The 19,488-nt window shown below is 40.9% G+C and overlaps 1 protein-coding gene across 5 annotated transcripts in view; it reads right to left on the reverse strand.

Annotated features, from left to right (window-relative positions):
• Positions 1-5,943: 5,943 nt before the first annotated feature.
• Positions 5,944-19,488, reverse strand: part of DTNB (dystrobrevin beta) — a 218,487-nt gene continuing 204,942 nt past the window's right edge. For 4 of the 5 annotated variants that reach the window (XM_085847130.1, XM_085847134.1, XM_085847133.1 and 1 more), the window contains exons 14-21: positions 19,372-19,468; positions 18,312-18,332; positions 17,799-17,952; positions 12,887-12,976; positions 12,486-12,533; positions 9,945-10,062; positions 8,459-8,491; positions 5,944-7,402 (exon numbers count right to left, since the gene is read on the reverse strand). In XM_085847130.1, the coding sequence (XP_085703256.1) occupies positions 8,479-8,491; positions 9,945-10,062; positions 12,486-12,533; positions 12,887-12,976; positions 17,799-17,952; positions 18,312-18,332; positions 19,372-19,468 (541 nt within the window). In that variant the 3' untranslated portion in view covers positions 5,944-7,402; positions 8,459-8,478. The remainder of the gene's footprint in view (positions 7,403-8,458; positions 8,492-9,944; positions 10,063-12,485; positions 12,534-12,886; positions 12,977-17,798; positions 17,953-18,311; positions 18,333-19,371; positions 19,469-19,488) is intronic. The other variant, XM_085847131.1, reaches the window with a different exon arrangement.

Below are 19,488 nucleotides of genomic sequence, written 5' to 3' on the forward strand. Positions count from 1 at the left end.
GAAATTGAGACTATTGCAAGGTGATCCTGGACTACAAAGGTGAATGAAAGTGCTTGATTTGGTTAAAAATGACAGCACAAGAGAACAGTTAAGTTAAATGGGAAAAGCAGACAGTCAGCCCAGAAGATTGGGGTTTTGCCTTTGGGTCCATATATTTATTAAGGACACAAAAATGGAAGAGGTTTTGATCAACTTTCCCCTCACTTAGAGGCATGTTCATTCACCTTTGAGCAGTCTCGCCTGGGTCTGAATCTTGACCTAGCTGTTAATTGTCATCCTGATGTTTCATATACAGGCATCGATGTCTGGGTCATCCAACAGATGGATGCGAAGCTGGAGAACGCATGCCTGCCAGTACTTGTCGTTTGGGGACGTTGAAGATCCATCGATGTCTTTTGTGAAGATTCATTGAGTTATCACCGGCACCCTGAACAAATTACAAATCCTTGCCCTGGGAAAACCACCCAGCAAGACCTTTATTAAAAGACTGCTTTGGCAGCACCGACGCTCTGTCAAGAGTGTAATCTATTGACGACAATGCCCCTTCCCCCATGTGCGATATACATACCCTTTCCACTGCATCTATCTCTACCTAGCTCTCTATCCCTTCTGTTCACACTACTCTCCACTCTATTCACCTCCTTTTTCCCACACTCTCCACTCCTGTTCAAAATTTTGATTTTCTCCATTTAGATTCTAAAATGTAACTTGGCGCATACATCATATGGGCTTTATATGATCCCTTGTTCTATCCTTTCCCAAATATGCCTTGCACCTCACCTTACCTTCCCGAGTATTCGGTCACGAGGATGTGACTCAGGCCAAATAGACAGAACCACCGGTTCCCTCGTTTATATATATATATATAGTACTAGACGACCAGTGAACCCGTTGCGTTCCCGTTGTGACAGCGGTTGATAAAAAAATAAAATAAAACATAGCTCCAGCGAACTATACCGCTGAGGTTGTTTGCATTGATCAAATACTCCCGAAGAGTACTTGACTGAATCGAGAATTGATTTTTTTTATAATTTCTTTCGTTGCCGGTTTTTAACGAAACTTGATACTGCACACCGCAGGAGAAAAGCGAGTAAGGTGGTCCTAAATTTTTTGCGCTATTGTGTACCGTTTTGGCTGTATTTCTGGAACATACATACATACATACATACATACATACATACATACATACATACATACAAGATGAGAGTTTTAGTAATATATAGATATAATAGAAACGTACATGGAAGAAATATCCCATGCAGCCGCTTACATATTCATAGAGGTTTCACCATACCAGCCACGTCCGACAAAAGGTGGTGCTTTCACGGTGTGGCACTGCTGTATAAACATCATGCACCCAAGGCATCAAGGCTAAACTCACCAACAAGGCCATCATAAAATAGCAGCAAAAGATGCAAGGAGCCACAAACAGCTTTACCGAGTTCTCCAACGATTCAGGTTTGTAGGCTAACGAGGTTATGTTGAAATCACGTCTTCAAGGTCGTGGTCAACATTTTCCTCGTCTCTTTGGCCTCTGTTGTCTGAAATCTCACTGGTGCTCAGCAAGTGGTCGCCTAGGCCATGCTGCGGTGCTGTTTATCCTACTGGCCTTGCCTAGTACTGTGTCTGAGCTGAGCCTGTGTGCCTCGCTCAATGTACGCTTTGTTGGGCCCAATTGCAACACGGCCCAGATGCCTCGTAAAACGACACGAGCGCAAATGCATCCTAAAATGGGGTCACCTCGAATACCAGGCATGCTTTCCTTCCCTGCACGGCCTGGGTTACATCGACAAAAACTTTGCACAACCTGCCATGTGGAAAAGATGGTAAAAGAAAAAGGATTAATGAGGCTTCAATGAATGTCTTGTTTGTACATCAATCTCAGATGAAATGCAGAAGTAAAAGTTGTCATCAGAAGTGGAGCCAGACATTGCAACAGGGGGTGTAGAGGGTCATTGGTGGTAAATGTATCATCTCCAATTATACCTATCATCATGGTTGTACAATATGATTACTGAGCATGGTATACTGCAAGTTAACAGAGTGTCGGAAGACAAATTGGTGTGGATTGGATTATAACTTCTCCCCAGTTTTGAGCACAAAAAATATGATAGGCTGTGATATGGGAATGTATGACAGAGCATTTCAGTGACTAGCAAGTTGCCCGTGCCCGCACGGGATTCCAAACGGGATCGGGTTGGAAAGGCAAAAATGCTAATGGTGTCTTCTGCCATCGAGCTGGCAAGGCGGGAGCAACAATTGGAATTTATTGCCGCATCTGATGCAATTTAAATGCTCCAATGGCGGTGTCAGAGGTGCTCCATTTGAAACTGTTTGATATACTACATATAGAGCTTTTTGGTGCCAAGGTTCCGTAATAAAAACTTGTATTGGTGTCAAAACCAGTGACCAATTGCAAATTAACAGTCGGATTACCTTCGACAATTCATCTTCTCAAATGTGTCACCAACTCTTTCACGGTCAACATTAATCAGCGAGAATGAAGAACTCGTTTCACTCATGAAGGTTGGTAGTGTAGATGTGACGTCAGACTGGTAAACGATGGATGAAATCAACAGAACATTCATCAATCCATCCATCCATCAAGACAATACTCTGTATAGAGCATTGGTGCTGACAAAGCAGTCTCCTGAGGCTATTGGGCATAATCCTGGACAGGTCACCACTCCAACACAGGATACTCAAATGGCTCAATCATCCTCGCAAGCTGGAACTCATTTTGCCAACCTCGGAAGGATGATAGGCAGAGTCAACCCCACCTGGTATTAATTCAACAAACGAGCAGTATTTGAACTCAGGACCCGAGGATCCCAAGCTCACCACCCTAACCATTAAGCCTACACCAAGCATGTGTCTGAGCATGAATCCTTTTTAGCTTCAACAAAGGGTTAACGCTCAAAGCATCAGCTTCTCTTTGCTTCCCATGACAGTTAGCATACTCCGATCGACGTTATGTTGATACCATCCATTTCATGATAACCTGCCAGGTCTCTCTTGCTGCTGAGCAAAGCCCAAGCTGCTAAATATCTTCTCCGATATGTGACTTCGAAGGTAATTTTTGATTACTTTCAACCTTGTGAAGTTACGTTCTAAACTAAAAGTGCTTACAGGAAGAGTCAGACAAATTGGATATAAAATGTACAAATTTGAAAGTGTATAGTAATTTTGTCATTCTTCAGTTTGAGAAAAAGCGTCATTATGTTGACTGTGCAGGACCATTATGAGAGTGGGGGGGGGGGGGAGAAAGGAAGGCATAGGTGACCTTTAAGTTGCTTCCAAAGGTGGTGGAGCACACTTTTCCAATAGATCTTACTCCACATCACCATTGTGGAAGCACAACAGGTCTTTGAGAGCATTGATGTTGATATCAATATGCTCATTGTCGAAAAGTTATTTTTGATCCAGGACAATTAATTTGCTCCCTTCCAATCTCTACGAAAATAGAGCCGTTTGTGTGTCTGTCTGTCTGTCACCATTTTTCTCAGAGATGGACAAACGGATCTTCGTCAAACTTTCAGAGGTTCATCAGTGAGTACCGGGGAGTGTTTTAGGCCAAAATAAAATTAAAATAATAATAATAATATTTTTTTAATAAATGTTTGATTTTTGCCGATTTATATATTTTTTTAAATCGCTCTCTTGTGCCTGAGCCTTTGTAGCTATGAGAAAAGTAATATGATATGATCCCCGATCCCATTTCTTAGTGGATATAGGGAAGTGTTTTAGGCCCCCACAAAAAAATAGAAAAAAAACAATTTTATTTCTTCAAAATGCCAACAGGATGAGAAGAGCACCGAGTAACGCCGAGCACCGCTGCTAGTCTGAAATAAATGAGTTGTTTCTTTAACCTACTTGAGAATCTATGTAACAAATGAAAATATACATTTCCAGTTCAAATCTTTGTTGAGCCAAAATGATGTGAAATATTAATAAATACAGCTGTATAGGTGTCTACATTCCATACATAAAAGCATGCGTGCAATACTTGTTGGGGGTAACGCGACTTATTTGGCGAGGGGGTAACACCCTGTACAGACAGGGGTGTTCATTTGTTCAATGCTTCCTGATGTCCTTGTCTCCTTATAAGTACATGCACAACCTCCCACGCAAGCCTTAAAAAATGCAATTGCATCAGATCCTGCACAAGGGATAGATGGGCACATGTTCAGAAATAGACCAAACTCAAGTTTATCATGCCAGAGGTATATTAAAACAAGTTATACAGTATCTCTATATAAATTAATTAAACACAAATGAAACTGTGCGAGCCAAGAAAGTCTAATGAGCAGCATTCCAGGTGTCCTCAAAATGCTTTGAAACTGAGCCAGGCTCATGGCGTTTTGAGCCAAGCCTCAGTTAAATGTCTCCATACGCAATATGCAATGTGTGCTTACGTGAGACTTCACTCCTGGATTACAGTAAATAACCCCACTAACTGCGAACTACTGGTCCCATTATATATGCGACAGTTTCATATTCACGTCATGCCGTGTTTGGATACTTACAGTGACGCGGAAGCAAGCCGTACCTCAAAGCATACTCAGCAAGTCCGTTTCTTGAACCAACCTGTAAATGTCTCACAAAAAGTAACCTCACATATGGCAGGTGGTGCAATCGCATTGATTTTTATATGCTTTGGCTGCGATTCTGTATCTTGAGGACATGTGGCAGAAGGTGCAATATTGTACTGCAGGTACATTATTAAGAAAAATAAAAAACAAGTAATACTTTGTGAAGGTATTGGGTATGCTTCTTTTAGCAGAATATTGGACATGCTTCTCCCTGAGTCTGCAAAATCCTCTTGATCTCTTTGCTGATGACTCCACCCTCTGCCATGATACTTCTCATCCTTCAGATAGGCAGGCAGCAGCCTCCTACATCTCTTCAGACCTTGACAAAATCACAAGCTCTTGGGCAAACCACGTTTCTAAGTTGGCCTCCAAAGCCACTGGGCATCCTCCGTCGTGCAAGGTCCTTCCTTGCCACACCTGAACCATCTACAAGGCCTTCATCTGCAATTTGATGGGATACTGCTCTCCCCTCTGGGCTGATGCCCCTGCCTCGCACCTTGCTCAGCTTGATGCGGTGGAAACCAAGGCCTTCAAGATCATTGGAATCTTCTGTCATGAAGCTAGGACTATGAACCTATCTCTCTCAAATTGCAGACAGGTCGATGGTCTCTCTGTTTTCTACCACCTCCTTTTTGGTCTTGCACTATGTGCTCTTACTGTGCTCTGTCGCCCCTCCCAGGTGTCTACAGGGTGCATGTGATCTACTAGCAAATCCCTTCTGGTGAACCTACCAAAATCCAGAAGCACTGCTCACCTCCACTCATTTGTTCCTCTTTTTTCACTACTGTGGAACGAACTTCCACATTCGCTTCAATCTCATTCTTCCCTCCAGGTCTTCAAGACAGCTGTTCAAAATCATCTCAGATCATCCCCCCATCCATAACCATTATCTTTTCTACCCCCGTTTAACCTTCCCCATGCCCACCTCTTTCCAAATTTCCAGTCTTTCCTTCCCAAGGGTTTGCTTCTGTATCCAGTTTGTCTACCCCGTATGTCCTCCCCTCCCAATCATTCTTCCCCACATCCCTCATTTGTCCAAGTCTCCCTCTATTTTGCTCCTTAACCCTGTTGTTGGTGTCTTCCCCCCCCCCCCCGACCTTTCCGCCGTTCTTTTTGTTCTGTTATGTCTTAATCCATTCTAGGTTCTAGCTCATCCAAGAGCCTCAACTTTGTATAAAACTCCCCCTCCCCACCCCAACCCCAAAGAACACTGCGGGCATTAGCCGATGCAATGCTCCCTGAAGCAGAAGAGGAACCCACCGGGCCAGGGCATTGGACATGCTAGACCAGGCCATTAGGTTCCTCTGGAAGGAGTCTCCCTTTTAAAAACACTGTGCAAGTTCTGGTCATCTTGTGAAGGCAGAAATGTGTGTTTATTGAAACAAAGACATCTGGGCGTTTGCAAACACGACAAGAAAAATAAAGCATCTGCAGAAGGGATTTTACATGCAGGCAAAGTGCTTGGAAAGCGTATACATTCACTTCATTCTACAGGGGGGTTTTGTCTCTCCGACGCGAAGTTGCGGTTACGAGACGAATAAGCGGAAAAGTAACGTTTTCCCAAAAGCTCATCAATTCTAAAAAATAATGGAAAAAAAGACATAAAACTGCAGAGAATAAAGCCGGTTACATCAACGAGGATACAGTGCGACGCATGACAGGTGGAACGTAAAACCCTGCGACAAGATGCACACAAGTCATCACAGACAGGCTCTTAGAAAACACATGGGACGGAACAAAGAAATAAAGAAATGCTTTGGAGAAATACCATGTTTGCGGTCCCGCAACAGAAATGCATTATTAACAATAGACGGGATAATTACAGCTGCGGTGCATCTGTTTAACAACAGAGTAAGCAAAAGCACACGGTGCATGTGGCTCGGGAAGAAGAAAGCTTGGACTGAAAAAAAGAAGACATTTTTTGTTTCAATAACAAAGTGAATATTTCGGAGAGGGAAAGGTGAAAACAAAGACAAAGAGAGAGATAAGATAGAAGTAAACTAGGTGGGCAATGCTTAATTGCCACCATGTTTGACGGCGAGCAACGTTAGGCGACTCGATGGTGCCACCAAGCAGGAAACTTTGGCCACGTGATCAATGGTGACGAGTTGAAATGACAGCGTCACAAAGATGAGGGCAACTTACTCGTGCTGCGGTCCTTTTGGTAACAAAGTACGACTGAATTGTTTTTAAGTAAGTGCAAGTGCGCACGGTGTGTGGAGTGGCATGCAGCCACGGAGGCATCATTGTAACTGCGCAATGGCAGCAGTGCTCATCCTGCTTTGTATACCCATTTCCAGAAGGGGGGGGGGCAGAGATGGTATGATTTACCCCCCAATCACTTCCCTTACCCCAAGGCAGAGGCAATGACCAGATCATGCATGCAGAAATCGGACACAGATGCTCATCCACAAAACACGAGACACAGGACATTGAACACCGGACCGGCATGTTTCGCTCCCCGAATGGAGACTAAATGTGGTGTGTGCATATGTATGCATAACAATTTCAGTTCCTATGGTTACAAGTAAAAACCAAAACTACTGCAGATTACCAATTCATTCAACAAGTTGCAGACAGCTAGAAGAGCTTTGGACATGGATTGGATGCAACTCCGTCTCACATACCTCTCGAACAGTGGGTAGAGGGTGGGGGTGCAGCAAAGGGGTGGGCGCTCTGCATGCTCTAACAAACTCCACGTCCTAAATACCAAGAGATGTCAAAATGTAAAGAACTTAAAGATGTCTTTTTTTCATGTCTTGTTGACTTCAGCTGCCATTCCTTTGGCTCGTAAGGGTTCGGTGTGAAAGCTATTGGAAAAGAATGGGGAGAACAAGGTTTAAAAAAAACAAAAAAAGGTTAGTGAGGAGAGTGAGAAAAGGGAAAGGAGGTTGACAGAATATTGTGACTTGGAAGGAAGGGTGGGGACAGTGATCAAAATAATGCAACACTGTATAGAGAGCAGCAGCAGCTGCTGCTGCTGCTGCTGCTGCTGCTGCTACTACTACCAGCAGGAGGTACACACACTCATCTATGAGCTGTCGAGCCTGGATTCAAATCTCAGCTCGGCTATAAACTGTCATCCAGGTGTTTTGAAGGCAGGGTGATTCAACGATGTGTGTGTGCCATCCCTCGGAGGGACGTTAAACTTCCGTCCGTCTGACGGTATTCGTAATGGACATTAAAGATACCATGGTGTCCTTCAGGAAGAGTAGGCAAGCTATCGCCATCACCGTGCCCAAATTCCAACTATTTTTCTTTAACCTATAGGTGGCACAGCATCAGCAGTACTGCTGTGTCCCTGCAAGAACTGATGCTAACCCACAGTCAAGTGCTGCATATGAACTACTACTACTACTACGACTACTACTACCTTAGTGGACCAAATTATTCCCACATTCTTAGGGGGCTGGCCAGGGAACGTTTTTAACCCCAGTCTTTACCGAACTGGCTGGCAAAGCCAGACGTTTAACTGAAGGGGGCAGGAATTTGGAAGTTGACCATGATGCCAGCTATTTTTTGCCATTCGTCTTTTTGGGAAAGAAATCGTGTGGAATTTTAACATCCACCAATGACCAGGGCTGGCAAATAGGTTCTCTGACGAAGCATCCTTCGATGGATGATGCACCGTCCTAAATGTGAAAGACGAGAGGAACGGTTTATAGCTGGGTCGAGATTCAAACCCAGGCAAGTGTGCATTCCTTTCGGCTGTCCTGCCAGGCCCTGGCCTCTTTTTCTTCAGCCAGACTGTAATGACAAATACTGTAATGTACTGAGAAGAGACTGATAAAAATCAATGTTGAAATAAACATTTTGCAGATTAAACCAGCAAGGTGTAGCAGTGACATGATGAAAGGCTTACAGACCTTCGAGTTCTCTTCTGATCTCATTTCTTCATGCTGAAAATGGCATGGCATGAAATAATATTTTAATAACAAGGAAAGCTAGTTTCAAAGAAATATTAATACTGTTTGCTTTTAAAGCTTACATGCATGATGTTCAATTGGGTTAACCTGTTTTCAAGTTTGTGCTCAGTCAAAATAAAGAAGAATTTGACCCATTATTAATTAGAATTCTCTGCATTCTCATAATAAGTGTTTGTTGTAAATTTGATGACAACAGCTCAAACTGTAAGAAAGTTATGGCCCGGACAGACACAGTCATTATTATTATCACTATTATCATTGTGTATCATTATCACTCTCATTATAATCATTATGTACCATTATCATATCACTCAGCCTGGTGTTGGCTCAACGGTTAAGGTGGCTGGCTTAAGATAGAGTCTTAAGTTCCAGTCCCTGTCGTGACATTAAATAACACCATGTGGGTTGACTCAGCCTGTCATCCTTTTGAGGTCAGAAAAATGAGTACGAGCTTACTGGAAACAGGGGGCACTGCATCAGCAGCACAGCTGCACTCCCAGCAGTGATGCAAGCAGCAGCCAAAGGCTGCATATGACATAATAATAATCATCACTATCAATATGAACTATTATCATTATCACCATCAATATGTACCATTGTTATATAACCTTATAATTATCATTACCATGATGTACCACTTTCATTATCACAAACATCATGTACCATTATCATTATGTACCATTATCATTATCACTGTCGTTATTGTGATGTACCATTACCACTATCATGAAATACCATTATCATCATCACTATCAATATGTACCATTACTATTATCATTAAGTACCATTCTTATAATCATGTACCATTATCATGATGTATCATTATCATTTCGTTATGTAGACCTATCATTATCACTGTCAGTCTGCAGTTACTGAAGAAGCAAAAATAACCCGTGGTCTCACGCTTGATGCGCACCGGGCCGGCAAATAAAGGCTCTTTATAGTTACTATGACTTTGCCCTTTGACAATTTGAACCAATTATTGTTTATTTTTCTCCGTATTCTCATAATAAAAGTTTGTTGAAAATTTGATGAAAAAATAGCTCAAATGAGAAAACAGTTTTGGGCCTGTACACACACACACACACACACACACACACACACACACACACACACACACACACACACACACACACACACACACACACACACACACGATTGCAAAAATCCCGTCTCCCACTGTGTGTGGGGGGGGGGGGTTGGGTGTGGAGAAAGGCGGAGGGATGGACTAATGAACCATAATAACGTTTTGGAATGATACAAGATGAGGGGAAAATTAATAGTTCAGAATGAAGAGTCTGACAATGAAAGAAACAAACCCAGAGCCATGCACCTGCATCTGCTTAAAATACCGTCTTTGTTTAAGAACATCACAAATTAAATCCAATCATGTGTCTTTTGTGTCCTGCTGATTGGTACAACTCACACTACTTGTGCCTTCCTTGATGCATGCGCCCTGTCTCCTGACATAGGCCCAAACTCCATCATTTGCTCAAGCTGGGCACGAAGCAACTCCGAGTCGACACCTCCGTCTGAGCTCAAGCCTGTTGTACAGCAGAGTAATAAATGCAGTTTTACACATTATGACTTGTTTGGACATATTTTTGGATGCAATAGCATTTGGTGTGTTCACATTTTTCCATTTTCTATGAGTTCAAGGGACAATTTGTTTCTACAGACCGCAAAACGCTCACAAAATGAAATGGGACGTGTGAAACATCTTTGTTCGGCAATGCAGCAAATTAGAAACTTTGCTTGGAGCGACTACGGTAAAACCAGCATTAAACCGACATGAATTTAAAGGTCCACAGAATCAGAAAATGATGTTTGGTTGACTTACTTGACACTTAATCATGGTTCTTTTTTTTGAATAAATATGTTGTAAAGAAGATTTTAATATTACTTGGTGCCCTTTTATGCTCAGTTGCTCCTCCCCCCAAAAAAATGCTCGATTGGCCTCGCCCCTCCCATGATGTCATCTCGACCTCGGGTTCATACATGTCTGACAGCACCTTCCACATAATGATTTTGACTGTCATCGTAATCTGGGGATTCTTGATCAGACCATTATTCATCAAATTCACTTTCTGATGGGTCTGAAGCGAGTTGTGTGCCCATTATCCATTGTGTGCTGATAGTCTTTCCCTCGATTACATCATGGCAGTTTATCTGGAATTTGTAAGGGTGGTACCCGACGGGTTTGCTTCATCAACTGGAACACCTCAAAAGCTATCGGAATGAAAAACTACGTTCGGTTCTTTGTTTATTACTTAAAAATCAATCTGATCACATGAATAATCTTTTTTTTATTCCTTCTATTTCTGTGGACCTTTCAACTCCCACCTGACTGATAGGAGTTGAGTGCAGGCACGGGGAATTTAAATCGCAGAGCATTCACCAATTATAACAACAACAGCACTTAATAGAGTGCATACCCCCTCCAGGTTGAACAGTTTATGATTTGCATCACACTGATAGGCCAGATCTGCATCTGGACCTTAACCAAAATCAAATTGGCTTGTTCTTGTCACCTACCCAATTCATCCACCCAGTTTTATCATAATCTGTTCACAACTTTTTGAGATATTGTGCTATACATCGTTTTTGGTCCCATCTCTCAATGGTGAAGAATCACTTAAAAATGTATTGTATCTGAATCCGGATCTTCACCAAAATCAAATCAATTTGTCCTCATCACACACCCAACCTGTCCACCAATGTTCATCCGAACCCATCCATAATCTTTTGAGATATCCTGCTCACAGACAAAGAGGGGCTTCAAACAGGCAGTGTGCTACTGTCTCATGTTATTCCCCATCCATACCCTCAATCCTTTCTGCCTCCCATTAACCCGACCTATCATAACCTCAGTTTCCTACAGATAAGTTACTGTATTTCAAATCCTTCCTCTCCCTCCTCTTTTTCTTTTCATTCATTGCCTTGCCCATTGTATCCAACTGTGGCACTACCCCCATTACTACCAACTACTAGGGACTACCAACTACCCCCATTGGCAGTTCCTTGCCATTTTAGTCTCTGTCACTAAGCTCTTCCATGAGCCACAATTTTGCAGATATTTTAAAAGAGAAAAAGAAAGACACAATGGCAATTGCCCATGTATATCTGTCAGAGAAGGTGGTAAAATGTTAACAAGTGTAGTAGAAGGAACAAAAAATAAATTCAGAGATAAATTGCAAGTGTGCATTACTTTCCAAGATACCGATAATATGGCATAAAGAGTACATTTTCAGTTCACAAAAATAATGGTTGTAGTTGGGAAGATACGTATTCAAAACGAAAGCACCACCAAGTTGTATTGCTGTTCAATAGGGAAGACATTTTCATGATAAACGATGTTAGGTTTCTCCGTCTGCATATTGCAGTGATGTGATTCTGCCTCCCCGTTGGGGGGAGTACTTAACACCGGGGAATGATGCCTGCACAGTCCCGGATGAAGACCACTCAGTGAGTTACACCATTTGGTGGCACCCTCGACTTGAATACAGCATTCTTCCACATGTACTTTTCTGGTTTTCTAAGTTTGTAATCCACTCCATATGTTTAAAAAGTCCTACTGGAAAGAAAATGTGTTTATAGCCTTGCTTGAAAATGTTTTTTTTTTTTGCGATGCACGGCTGGATAAACTTCACTTAGCGATGCCCGTGGCACCGTGCTTTTACCACTCATGCACATTGGCAGCAGTTTGGCTAGCTAAATAGTGGCCTGATTCAGTAATGATGCAGAAAATTAGACAAATGGAACAAAAAGAAAGTGACGGATGTGAAAAGTGAATGGGATTGTATGTTGAGCTTGCCTACTTCCAAACCAGCAAAAACTTATATTTGTGATATAATTTACAAACATGGCAACTTCATTCCAATTTCAAAAGTGCTCAGCGAGTTCCTTTCATGACGAGTCAGTTTCGGGTTAGTGCAAAGCGTTTGCAATATTCACAAATGTCACAAACCTCTGTCCTGCAAAGTTTTTGCCTCGTCTTCATCCCCGCTTCCACTTCCTGTAGATTTTAAAGAAAACAAACACGTAAGCCATCTAAGTATTCTTTTGGTTGGTTTGCAAACTTCCAGAAATACATGACCAGATTTTGAATCAAAATTTTGGAAACTGAAAAGTAAACAATTCTTCAAGTCGGCATGCTTGTCAAACAAATCTGTGAAACATAAATCCAGCTGTGGCTATTTCAAGATTGTGTTTCAATTATGGCTAAATTAAGATTGTCGTTGCCACAGCTTCTTAACATCTTTTTTCTTGGAGTTTTTTTCTTCGACTCAAGTTATCTTGGAAGAAAACAGGTGACAATTAAAGAGATGCATGTCTGACAACGATGTTCTTGTCGATCATCTAAAGCACCTGAGTTCAGCTCCTTGACCAGTGACGACATGGTATTTGTAATCGAATCAGCCGCAACAAGGAGATCGTTCCGTAAGTTCCTCCGTCCTCCTGCAGGCATTGTCATGCATTTTAAGATGGAACAAACACTACTTTAGCTCCGACAAATTACGGGTCCTTTCTCAAGAAACTTGGGGTCGTCAAAGATTGTAAAATTCAAATTATGAAATAAAATGAGTTTGACTCAGGACACTCTTATTTGGTGGTAGTCCAAGGTAACACCCAGTGGAGATCTCATCCATTATGACAGGGAGGAGTAAATCGCTAATTTATTTACTGCAGATGATTCACAAGGACTAAATCCAAGGAAAATCTGCCTAAATATCTATATCTATCGCAAAGCTGGTAGCTGTAACATTAGAAATGGTGTAAACAGATAAAAGGACAGCACAAGCTATCAATAAATGCAAAGTGGCTCCACAGGGGTCACAGGTCAATTAATCGTTTTTTTTAAACCTTTATATGTATATATGTGGGAACATTACGCACCCAGACCGAGAATCAAACTCAGGTCCTCCTGTGAACCGTACTGTGCTCTGCCATCTAAGCATGCAATTCTCCCACATACAGAAATGCCACTCTCTTTCCCCCGCTGCTTGCGGGACACTCAATGCCAACCATAGGAGCAACGACGGCCTGTCCATGAGAGGGTCTTCCCCTTTTATCTTGATTAAAATCAACACTTGTACTTGAACAAATCAAAACATGCTGCTCAATGGTATCTTCTTTAGTGTTAGTGTCGATCAGAATCCCTCCCCCCCACCCCACAGTGCTAAAGTGTTGTCCCTTTTAACTACATAAGAACCAAGGCATTTCACCAATTAAAATTGATATCTTATCATGTTTTCTCTTTGTAGTAGCAAGGCTCATGGAAGAGCAAGGTAGAACTGACAGTGGGATAAACATCAAGGGAATAAATGAACAGGTCACAATGATAATTGTCACAACACTTTGTGAATTCATCTTCATAAATGAATTCACAAACTCAAATGGGAATTAATTTTCACAAATGAGTAATCCAGGTCAACTTGAAATATTATTATGAGCTAGGCCGCTAGGGGGTGCAGTATTATCATGTGCAGTAAAGTAGATCTGACAGTGGGACAAACATCAAGGGAATGAACGAACACTACTACTGCTACTACTACGAATATGCATGCCCAGAAAAGGGGGATAGTGACCCCCTTGGGTGGGATGGGGGTTGACCCTTTTGTACTTCGTTCCCTTGAGACAGGGGAAATGTGAGGCTAGTAAAGAAATTTTGGAACTTTTTGGCCGTGGTGCCAGCGATTGCTTACATACTCTTCACGAAGGTTACCGTGAGGTCTTTAACCTCCAGCAACAAATGCAGCATCTGAGGGAAGGTAGACACATTGATGAATCACCCTGACTGTGAAACACGGGGATGACAGTTTTCGCTGGGCTGATTTTCAAACCCTGGCGAGACAGCTTAGAGGCGAGTGTGCATACCTCGAGGCCACCCTGCCAGCCCAATGAATGAACAGGGAAAGAGTAAATGGAGGAAAGAATGTTGGATACACAAAAACTAGCAAGTAAGATGGTTGGGTTATGAAAGGTTAATGGGGGTAAAAAGGACCATGGGACAGAATTGGGGATGAGAAGAGATTGTAGTGCAGTGCTTGCTTGAAACCCTTGAAGGAAGAGTGAGACAAAACAGCTTGTGTAATGTGGTTCAATAGATGGGAGAAGTGTGAATAAAAGAGTTGAGGTATGCAGTCAACCTGGATTTTGTAAGTTTAATGAGGAGGGGGTTACTGGAAGAACACGCGCATCAAGGAGTATATACGGAGGGTCAGGCTAGGACTGAGAAAGCAGAGGGAGCAATATTGAAGAAAAGGTGGTTTCAAAAAAAGACCATCGACACATGCCTGCGATGTGAAAGTAACAGACTCTGTGCTTTGGTCTCATCATGGGAGATTCCAATAATTTTGAGAGCTTTAGATTTCACATAATTCAAGAGACAGATGTGAAGCTGGGGCACCAGCACATTGGAGAGAGAAGTACTCTATCTCTTTCATGGGGTACTGGGATGGGGGTACTGTTTGACACAATGTGGAATCATCTACACAAAGGAAGAGAGGGTTTTCTATCGCATTGGAGAGGATATTATTTATGATATTTCAAGTATAGAAGAAGCATAGGAAGAGTATAACACTGCAAGCTTAGTGATTAGTAAGCCTGGTAGCCCAGAGGAGCTGTCCTCTCCATCAAAAGTGACTGCCGTTGCGAGCTGATGACCTTGATGACCCACTACCCCATACAGAGTAATGCTCCACACCAAAGTGGATAAAAAAAGCATAGGGGCACTACCCCTTGGCGCTCACCTGGTAGTGGATGGATAAGACAACCAGGGAACCACTGGAAGGCATGGATGACCCACAAAATATGTAACAGAGAAGAAAGTAAATACCTGTGGATTTTTTTGGTATATCATGGGTGATGAAGGTTGGAGTCAAATTTCATCAAAATCGGATGTGTAGTTTCAGAGAAGGTGTGGAACGAGATTCCAGGTGGACTAAAAATAAGCCTATTTGGTGAGTATAGTATTTGCGTTGAATTGCAGTATATTACCTAATATTGATGTATTATTTGTGTTTGCTATGTCAGTTAGTGAGAAAAAGTGTGGAGTCATGAGTCTTTGACAGGGTTTGGAACACAACACCCTTTATACTATGTTATCAGTGGTTCGCTTCAAATTATTTTGTTTTGAACACCATTTTCTAGGAACGCATCCCTCATTTAAAGTGAGGGAGTCATATATATATATATATATATATATATATATATATATATATATATATATATATATATATATATATATATATATATATATATATATATATATATACCAGCATACTGAGTACCAGTATACTGGGCCGGTGTATGCCCCGGTTAAAATAGGTATACCATATCCCTGTGACGTAAGAGGCGACCAGGGTTGCGTCATGAAGGGCATCCGGCATAAAACCTGTGCCAAATCACTATGCAGATCATACGGATGATCCGCTGTGGCGACCCCTAACGGGAGCGGCTGAAAGAAGAAGATATATATATATATATATATATATATATATATACATATATACATATATACATATATACATATATATACATATATACATATATACATATATACATATATACATATATATATATATATATATATATATATATATATATATATATATATATATATATATACATATATATATATATATATATATATATATATATATATATATATATATATATATATATATATATATATATATATATATATATATATATATATACATATATATACATATATATATATATATATATATATATATATATACATATATATACATATATATACATATATATATACATATATATATATATATATATATATATATATATATATATATATATATATATATATATATATATATATATATATACATATATCAGATGCACCTCCTGAGTTTTATGGTAAGCATCACCGCAGATTATCTCACATGGTAAAACCGCATAATCCGCTAGATGGTTGTTACTAATGCAAACCATTCAACTGGAAGGCATATACAGATATATATATATATATATATATATATATATATATATATATATATATATATATACATATATATATATATACATATATATATATATATATATATATATATATATATATATATATATATATATATATATATATATATATATATATATATATATATATATATATATATATATACATATATATATATATATATATATATATATATATATACATATACATATATATATATATATATATATATATATATATATATATATATATATATATATATATTGAACAAGACGAGAGCAAAAAGACTCCCTTGGGGAACTCCAGTCTCTACCATACACCAGATTTATTTACAGACGGGGAGAGGGAACGTGAATCGGATGAGGCCTCAGCTGCTGGTCGACGAGCAGGTGATGAGGAGACGAACAGGAGAGACGAAGGCATATGGGCAGGTCGACGACCAGGGCAAGGCAGGAACAGGAGAAAGCAAGCAGGCCGGCAGCACGGACAGAGCATCCATTTTTTGTTCCTCAGCCATGACTCACCCTTCTCCATTCACGCCCAATCCTCATCTCTCTACCAAACATGACTCCTCCTCTCCACACAGGTTCCGAAAACCTCCGCTGCTCCCAGGGCAAAGAAAACTCCGCCCCACCAGAGGTGTCCATAACTCCACCCCTTGGAAGGTGACGAAAAGCTCCTCCCCTCACTCTCAGGACAGCACAGCCCTTTACAACAGAGCTGTGATTTCTCTCGACCTCGTCCGGTCCCTCATCCGGTAGGACATGACAAGGGGTTATATGTACAATTTTCTTAACCTTAATCCCTAGTTAATTATTACCATGCACCATCCCCTGTATGGTGCACATTCAAACAAGACAATTCTTAAGCTACATTTCCCTACTTAATCACATCAAAATGGCCGAACTACTCGTACACGGACAAAACTACTTTATACAGTTCCATCTGTTCAAAGGAAATATCCACCCTCTTCCCCCACCCCTACAAACGTAACGTTATTATATACTGCAGATGGAATAAAGACAAAAACAAGGTGAATAAAAAACGAATTAAATATTGATATGTTAATTCTGCAAAAGTATATCGAAGAGAACGTTTCATGTGAAATAAAAATGCCCCAAAAAGCAGAAACAAGCCAAAGCCAATAATCTTCTTTGACTTAGCAAGAAAAGATGGTTCAGAAAAGAAAACTCAAGTAGGACAGGAGAGGATTACAAAAGACTCGTATTGAAAGAGAAAAAAAAAGCAGACAGGAATATGATAATGGTGACAATGAACCTTGTGTAAATGCTTCCTGTACGTCATCTCCCAGGCCAGTGAGGGCATCCTGCGGCGTGTGTGTAGGTGTAGAGCCCGCAGAGGCCGAACGGATGGGCATTGGGATTCCACGGGTCAGAGTATGGCTCGGAGAAGAACGCGGAGAGCCCTGTGACTGCACCATGGAACAGGGGGTGGATGTTGAGGGAGGAGTGGGGGATAGGGGGTGCCTTTAGTGAACATTCAGAATCAGGTACCTTTACTCAGCACAGCGTTCCATTGTCGCTCGTTTTTACTCCTTTACCCATTTGGGCTAAAAATTCTGTGGACTAGTCAGGAAATGCTTTTGCTGGTGAAAGATAAATGTAACATTTATTATAATTCTACAGCAATAAATATCATAACAAGTTTTCTTAATACTGCGGAAAAGAAGGAGACTGGAAACACCGACCAGCTGGAAAGCATTTAACTGCACACAGGAGGCACGAAAAGATAAGCAATGAGTTTTTTGGACTTCCATGGTAAACCACTTACTGCTTGCTTTTGCTCTTCTTCCTGAAAGCATGAAGAGCAGCAAAGTAGAGATAAGTGCAGAAACAGGAAAGAAGAGAACACAGAGTAAATCGATCATTTTTATTCACGTCTATTCGTAAGAATGTGAGCTGCATGGCGATGTGTTACTGTCCAAAGAAATGTTTGAAAAGAGAAAAATTGAAGGAAATGTCCGCTTTAACCAATAGAAAAAATTCCATGTGTCGTTTTGATACAAATCAGATGAGGTGGTTCTGATCTTTATAATGTTCAATTTTACCTGGAATAGATGAAGTTACAAGTTTGAGCAAAATAAATAAATAAATAAATGCTCAATAAAGGATGACGTACATGAATTGTTCCTGCCATTGGACATTCACAAACTATCAACCTCATCGGGGCCCCGTGGAAATTATAGACTAGAAAGATTTCGACTCGTAGTTATGTAAAGCTGATCAAACAGAGTAAATTTGGGGATTTTACAGAACAGCAACCCAAAGGCCTACTTTTATTAACAATGCCACAACATCGAAAAGAGTCACGTCTATTTGGTAAAATAAATGTATTAAGGAAACATCAATTTTTACTCCATCCCTTATTTCTCCAAGTGTCCCTCTATTTTGTCTCATCCCTACTGGTGGTACGTTTCCTCCCTCTCTTGCTTCTGCTATTTTTTAATTTTGTTTCGTCCTGATTCGCTCTATGTTCCAGCTGCTCCACGAGCCTCGACATTGTAAACAAAAAAAAATCAAAAACAGAAACACAAGGGATATTCCAACTCAGTGAATTTGGCCAAACAACAAATTAAGACTTGGATGTGACAGGTCCAACCCAGAGCTGGCATTGCACGAGGTGGTGGCTCTTGCCAGATCCGATTCTTAAAGGAATCAAACCCACAAGTAGGAAACTCAAAGCCAAGTAAGCTACCAGTGAGCTATCCTGTCGTGTACAAATCAAACCGCATTCAATTTGCAGATCATATGATCGGACTTGTGCTGGACACCCAAGATCCCATTTGACTCTTGTGCTGCGAGTCTAAAAGTGAGTTTGCGTGAAGAGGAACCTTGAGGAGTTTCATGAGTCCCTCCAGCTGAACCATGAGCTCACGCCGACTCTCTTGCAATGCTGACATTCTTTGCTCGAGCTCATCCTTCCGCTGCCTGTTCATGCCAAAAAAACA

The sequence above is a fragment of the Eptatretus burgeri genome, chromosome 11 (assembly GCF_056783735.1).
Source record: "Eptatretus burgeri isolate ZD-2024b chromosome 11, Ebu_testis_v1, whole genome shotgun sequence".
NCBI classification, from domain to species: Eukaryota; Metazoa; Chordata; class Myxini; order Myxiniformes; family Myxinidae; genus Eptatretus; species Eptatretus burgeri.